At 43.8% G+C, this 7,500-nt stretch overlaps 1 protein-coding gene across 1 annotated transcript in view; it reads left to right on the top strand.

The window, feature by feature from the left end:
* LOC121563079 (glutamate receptor ionotropic, NMDA 2A-like) overlaps positions 1 to 7,500 on the top strand; it is a gene marked incomplete at its 5' end in the record, with an annotated part of 78,303 nt that overhangs the window by 1,422 nt on the left and 69,381 nt on the right. The window contains 1 exon segment of the mRNA XM_045218892.1: positions 320 to 616. Within this exon segment, the coding sequence (XP_045074827.1) occupies positions 320 to 616 (297 nt within the window).

Here is a 7,500-nt window from a genome sequence, read left to right as displayed (position 1 = left end):
GATCATCATTTAGCTGTGTTGATCCTAGATCATCATTTAGCTGTGTTGATCCTATATCATCATTTAGCTGTGTTGATCCTAGATCATCAATATAATAGTATATAACAAAATATAATAGATAAATGAAGATAGCTCACTCAGGCCGTTTACCATTGTCTACTGAAGGGGGTGGCTCTCCCGTAGACACCAATGTGATAGCAGCTGGTTCTGGTCGACTTAGTTCATTGATTTCCATTTAAACAATAAAAATCAGGGAGTGGGATGTCTCGCTTCCTCTTTTGTTTCTGGTATATAATTCTAACCACTGATCCCCCTCCAGGTATATATTGGAAGAGGCCCGGTCTCTGGGTCTGACTGGGTCGGGCCACATCTGGATCGTACCAAGTCTGACCACAGGAACCCCGACTTCACCCCAGACGTCTATCCCCCTGGGGATGATCTCTGTGTCCTACAATGAAATGGAGTATCCCCTGGAGAGCCGCCTTAGAGACGGAGTGGGCATCATTGCCACGGCAGCCGCTCGCCATGCTAAGGGGAGAAGGGGAGGTGCCAGAACCCCCAAGGGACTGCTACAGCCAATCAGAGAAGGGCAAGACTCGCCCAGTGCCCTGAGAGGGTAAAAAGAGGGAGTGGTGTATGTGTGTGTGTCCAATCAAATCAAATGTTATTTGTCACATGCTTCGTAGAACAACAGGTGTAGACTAACAGTGAAATGTTTACTGACGGGTTATTTTCCAACAATGCAAAGTTAAAGATAAAGATTAAATATATAAAATAAAATAAAACAAACAGTGAATAATGAATAACGAGTAAAAATAACATGGCTATATACAGGAAGTACAAGTACTGAGTCAATGTGTAGGGGTACCAGGTAATAACATGGCTATATACAGGAAGTACCAGGTAATAACATGGCTAGATACAGGAAGTACCAGTACTGAGTCAATGTGTAGGGGTACCAGGTAATAACATGGCTATATACAGGAAGTACCAGTACTGAGTCAATGTGTAGGGGTACCAGGTAATAACATGGCTATATACAGGAAGTACCAGTACTGAGTCAATGTGTAGGGGTACCAGGTAATAACATGGCTATATACAGGAAGTACCAGGTAATAACATGGCTATATACAGGAAGTACCAGGTAATAGCATGGCTATATACAGGAAGTACCAGTACTGAGTCAATGTGTAGGGGTACCAGGTAATAACATGTCTATATACAGGAAGTACCAGTACTGAGTCGATGTGCAGGGGTACGAGGTAATAACATGGCTATATTCAGGAAGTACCAGTACTGAGTCAATGTGTAGGGGTACCAGGTAATAACATGGCTATATACAGGAAGTACCAGTACTGAGTCAATGTGTAGGGGTACCAGGTAATAACATGGCTATATACAGGAAGTACCAGTACTGAGTCAATGTGTAGGGGTACCAGGTAATAACATGGCTATATACAGGAAGTACCAGTACTGAGTCAATGTGTAGGGGTACCAGGTAATAACATGGCTATATACAGGAAGTACCAGTACTGAGTCGATGTGCAGGGGTACCAGGTAATAACATGGCTATATTCAGGAAGTACCAGTACTGAGACAATGTGTAGGGGTACCAGGTAATAACATGGCTATATACAGGAAGTACCAGGTAATAACATGGCTATATACAGGAAGTACCAGGTAATAACATGGCTATATACAGGAAGTACCAGGTAATAACATGGCTATATACAGGAAGTACCAGGTAATAGCATGGCTATATACAGGAAGTACCAGTACTGAGTCAATGTGTAGGGGTACCAGGTAATAACATGGCTAGATACAGGAAGTACCAGTACTGAGTCAATGTGTAGGGGTACCAGGTTATAACATGGCTATATACAGGAAGTACCAGTACTGAGTCGATGTGTAGGGGTACCAGGTAATAACATGGCTATATACAGGAAGTACCAGTACTGAGTCAATGTGCAGGGGTACCAGGTAATAACATGGCTATATACAGGAAGTACCAGTACTGAGTCGATGTGCAGGGGTACCAGGTTATAACATGGCTATATACAGGAAGTACCAGTACTGAGTCAATGTGTAGGGGTACCAGGTAATAACATGGCTATATACAGGAAGTACCAGTACTGAGTCAATGTGTAGGGGTACCAGGTTATAACATGGCTAGATACAGGAAGTACCAGTACTGAGTCGATGTGCAGGGGTACGAGGTAATAACATGGCTATATACAGGAAGTACCAGTACTGAGTCAATGTGTAGGGGTACCAGGTTATAACATGGCTATATACAGGAAGTACCAGTACTGAGTCAATGTGTAGGGGTACCAGGTTATAACATGGCTATATACAGGAAGTACCAGTACTGAGTCGATGTGCAGGGGTACCAGGTAATAACATGGCTATATACAGGAAGTACCAGTACTGAGTCAATGTGTAGGGGTACCAGGTAATAGCATGGCTAGATACAGGAAGTACCAGTACTGAGTCAATGTGTAGGGGTACCAGGTAATAACATGGCTATATACAGGAAGTACCAGTACTGAGTCAATGTGTAGGGGTACCAGGTAATAGCATGGCTAGATACAGGAAGTACCAGTACTGAGTCAATGTGTAGGGGTACCAGGTAATAACATGGCTATATACAGGAAGTACCAGTACTGAGTCGATGTGCAGGGGTACGAGGTAATAACATGGCTATATACAGGAAGTACCAGTACTGAGTCAATGTGTAGGGGTACCAGGTTATAACATGGCTATATACAGGAAGTACCAGTACTGAGTCAATGTGTAGGGGGTACCAGGTTATAACATGGCTATATACAGGAAGTACCAGTACTGAGTCAAAGAGTAGGGGTACCAGGTAATAACATGGCTATATACAGGAAGTACCAGTACTGAGTCAATGTGTAGGGGTACCAGGTAATAACATGGCTATATACAGGAAGTACCAGTACTGAGTCGATGTGCAGGGGTACCAGGTAATAACATGGCTATATACAGGAAGTACCAGTACTGAGTCAATGTGTAGGGGTACCAGGTAATAGCATGGCTAGATACAGGAAGTACCAGTACTGAGTCAATGTGTAGGGGTACCAGGTAATAACATGGCTATATACAGGAAGTACCAGTACTGAGTCAATGTGCAGGGTACCAGGTAATAACATGGCTAGATACAGGAAGTACCAGTACTGAGTCAATGTGTAGGGGTACCAGGTAATAACATGGCTATATACAGGAAGTACCAGTACTGAGTCGATGTGCAGGGGTACGAGGTAATAACATGGCTATATACAGGAAGTACCAGTACTGAGTCAATGTGTAGGGGTACCAGGTTATAACATGGCTATATACAGGAAGTACCAGTACTGAGTCAATGTGTAGGGGTACCAGGTTATAACATGGCTATATACAGGAAGTACCAGTACTGAGTCAAAGAGTAGGGGTACCAGGTAATAACATGGCTATATACAGGAAGTACCAGTACTGAGTCAATGTGTAGGGGTACCAGGTAATAACATGGCTATATACAGGAAGTACCAGTACTGAGTCGATGTGTAGGGGTACCAGGTAATAACATGGCTATATACAGGAAGTACCAGTACTGAGTCGATGTGTAGGGGTACCAGGTAATAACATGGCTATATAGAGGAAGTACCAGTACTGAGTCGATGTGTAGGGGTACCAGGTAATAACATGGCTATATACAGGAAGTACCAGTACTGAGTCGATGTGTAGGGGCACCAGGTAATAACATGGCTATATACAGGAAGTACCAGTACTAAGTCGATGTGTAGGGGTACCAAGTAATAACATGGCTATATACAGGAAGTACCAGTTCTGAGTCGATGTGCAGGGGTACCAGGTAATTGAGGTAGCTACAGTGACTTATTCCACCTTTTGTTGTGTTACCGCCTGCATTCAAAATGTCCCATAATGCCCCACAATACCCCATAATGATCAAGTGAAAACATGTTTTTAGAAATGTTTTATTGAAAATGAAATACAGAAATATCTCATTTTTGTAAGTATTCACACCCCTGAATCAATACTTTGTAGAAGCACCTGTCTGTGTCAGCTTTGAGTCGTCTTGGGTATGTCTGTTTCAGCTTTGAGTCGTCTTGGGTATGTCTGTGTCAGCTTTGAGTTGTCTTGGGTATGTCTGTGTCAGCTTTGAGTCGTCTTCGGTATGTCTGTATCAGCTTTGAGTCGTCTTGGGTATGTCTTTGTCAGCTTTGAGTCATCTTGGGTATGTCTGTGTCAGCTTTGAGTCGTCTTGGGTATGTCTGTGTCAGCTTTGAGTCGTCTTGGGTATGTCTGTGTCAGCTTTAAGTCGTCTTGGGTATGTCTGTGTCAGCTTTGAGTCGTCTTGGGTATGTCTGTATCAGCTTTGAGCCGTCTTGGGTATGTCTGTGTCAGCTTTGAGTCGTCTTGGGTATGTATGTGTCAGCTTTGAGTCGTCTTGGGTATGTCTGTGTCAGCTTTGAGTCGTCTTGGGTATGTCTGTGTCAGCTTTGAGTCGTCTTGGGTATGTCTGTGTTAGCTTTGAGTCGTCTTGGGTATGTCTGTATCAGCTTTGAGTCGTCTTGGGTATGTCTTTGTCAGCTTTGAGTCGTCTTGGGTATGTCTGTGTCAGCTTTGAGTCGTCTTGGGTATGTCTGTGTCAGCTTTGAGTCGTCTTGGGTATGTCTGTGTCAGCTTTGAGTCGTCTTGGGTATGTCTGTGTCAGCTTTGAGTCGTCTTGGGTATGTCTGTGTCAGCTTTCCGAGTCGTCTTGGGTATGTCTGTATCAGCTTTGAGTCGTCTTGGGTATGTCTGTATCAGCTTTGAGTCGTCTTGGGTATGTCTGTGTCAGCTTTGAGTCGTCTTGGGTATGTCTGTGTTAGCTTTGAGTCGTCTTGGGTATGTCTGTGTCAGCTTTGAGTCGTCTTGGGTATGTCTGTATCAGCTTTGAGTCGTCTTGGGTATGTCTGTGTCAGCTTTGAGTCGTCTTGGGTATGTCTGTGTCAGCTTTGAGTCGTCTTGGGTATGTCTGTGTCAGCTTTGAGTCGTCTTGGGTATGTCTGTATCAGCTTTGAGTCGTCTTGGGTATGTATGTATCAGCTTTGAGTCGTCTTGGGTATGTCTGTATCAGCTTTGCATATCAGGATTTGGGGATTTTCTCCCATTCTTCCTTGCAGATTTTCTCAAGCTCTGTTAAGTTAGATGGGGAGCGGCGATGAACAGCAACTTTCAAGTCTTTCCACAGATTTTCAATGGGATTCAAGTCTGAGCTTTTGCTGGGCCACTCAAGGACTTTCACATTCTTGTTCTGAAACCATTCCAGTGTTGCTTTGGCTTAATGCTTGGGGTTATTGTCCTGTTGGAACGTAAATCTTCTCCCCAGTCTGAGGTCATTTGCACTCTGAAGCAGGTTCTCATCAAGGATTTGGCTGTATTTGGCTCAATTCATTGTTCTCTCTATCCTTACCAGACTCCCAGTCCCTGCCGCTGAAAAGCAACCCCATAGCATGATGCTGCTACCACCATGCCTTTTTGTCTGATCAGACCACAGAAAATGTTGCCTTATGCTCTCAGAGTCTTTCACATGCCTTTTCGCAAACTCTAGGCACGCTGTCATGTGCCTTTTTCTCAGGAGTGGCTTCCGTCTGGCCACTCTCCCGTAAAGCCCAGATTGGTGAAGTGCTGTAGAGACTGTCCTCCTTCTGGCAGGTTCTCCCATCTCAGCCAAGGAACTCTGTAGTTCTGTCAGAGTGGTCATCGGGTTCTTGGTCACCTCCCTGAACCAAAGGTCCTTTTTTTGCCCGGTTGCTCAGTTTGGTCAGAAGGCCAGCTCTGGGCATTCTGGGTAGACTCTGCTGGACGACGGAGACCTTGGAAACGCTCAACACACTGGGATCTCTGAGGTCTACGGACAGTTCCTTGGACATGGTATAGTCAACGTGCCCTTGAGCAAGGCACTTAACCCTAACTGCGCCTGTAAGTCGCTCTGGATGAGCGCTAAATCACTAAAACGTAGATGTTTCTGCTCTGACATTCACTGTGGGACCTTTATATAGACAGGTGTGTTTTTTCTTTTTTCTTCTAAAATCATGTCCAAACAATTGAATTGGCCACCGGTCGGACTCCAATCAAGTTGTAATGACATCTCAAGTATGATCAAAGGAAATTGGATGCACCTGAGCTCAATTTGGAGTGTCATAGCAACGGGGTGTTAATACTTACAGTATGGAAATAAGATATTTCTGGTATTTCATTGGTCAATACAAAAAAAAAAAAATTTCAGTTTTGTCATTATGGGGTATTGTGTGTGTAGACGGGTGAGAACAAAAATACATTGAATCCATTTTGAATTCAGGCTGAAACACAACAACAACATGTGGCATAAGTCAAAGGGGTGTGAAGACTTCCTGAAGGCTCTGCATGTACATATATGTAGGGGTGAAGGGACTAGACAACAGGATAGATAATAGACAGTAGCAGCAGTATACTGTAGGTAGGGGTAAAGGGACTAGACAACAGGATAGATAATAGACAGTAGCAGCAGTATACTGTAGGTAGGGGGTAAAGTGACTAAGCAACAGGATAGATAATAGACAGTAGCAGCAGTATACTGTAGGTAGGGGTAAAGGGACTAGACAACAGGATAGATAATAGACAGTAGCAGCAGTATACTGTAGGTAGGGGTAAAGGGACTAGACAACAGGATAGATAATAGACAGTAGCAGCAGTATACTGTAGGTAGGGGTAAAGTGACTAGACAACAGGATAGATAATAGACAGTAGCAGCAGTATACTGTAGGTAGGGGTAAAGGGACTAGGCAACAGGATAGATAATAGACAGTAGCAGCAGTATACTGTAGGTAGGGGTAAAGTGACTAGGCAACAGGATAGATAATAGACAGTAGCAGCAGTATACTGTAGGTAGGGGTCCTCTGTAGCTCAGCTGGTAGAGCACGGCGCTTGTAACGCCAAGGTAGTGGGTTCGATCCCCGAGACCACCCATACACAAAAATGTATGCACGCATGACTGTAAGTCGCTTTGGATAAAAGCGTCTGCTAAATGGCATATTATTATTATTATTATAGATAATAGACAGTAGCAGCAGTATACTGTAGGTTGGGGTAAAGTGACTAGGCAACAGGATAGATAATAGACAGTAGCAACAGTATACTGTAGGTAGGGGTAAAGGGACTAGGCAACAGGATAGATAATAGACAGTAGCAGCAGTATACTGTAGGTAGGGGTAAAGTGACTAGACAACAGGATAGATAATAGACAGTAGCAGCAGTATACTGTAGGTAGGGGTAAAGTGACTAGACAACAGGATAGATAATAGACAGTAGCAGCAGTATACTGTAGGTAGGGGTAAAGGGACTAGGCAACAGGATAGATAATAGACAGTAGCAGCAGTATACTGTAGGTAGGGGTAAAGTGACTAGGCAACAGGATAGATAATAGACAGTAGCAGCAGTATACTGTAGGTAGGGGGTAAA

This window comes from Coregonus clupeaformis, unplaced genomic scaffold, assembly GCF_020615455.1.
Source record: "Coregonus clupeaformis isolate EN_2021a unplaced genomic scaffold, ASM2061545v1 scaf1884, whole genome shotgun sequence".
NCBI lineage: Eukaryota > Metazoa > Chordata > Actinopteri > Salmoniformes > Salmonidae > Coregonus > Coregonus clupeaformis.
Note: the sequence above shows the minus strand (reverse complement) of the source record. Positions and strands in the feature narration are given on the sequence as shown.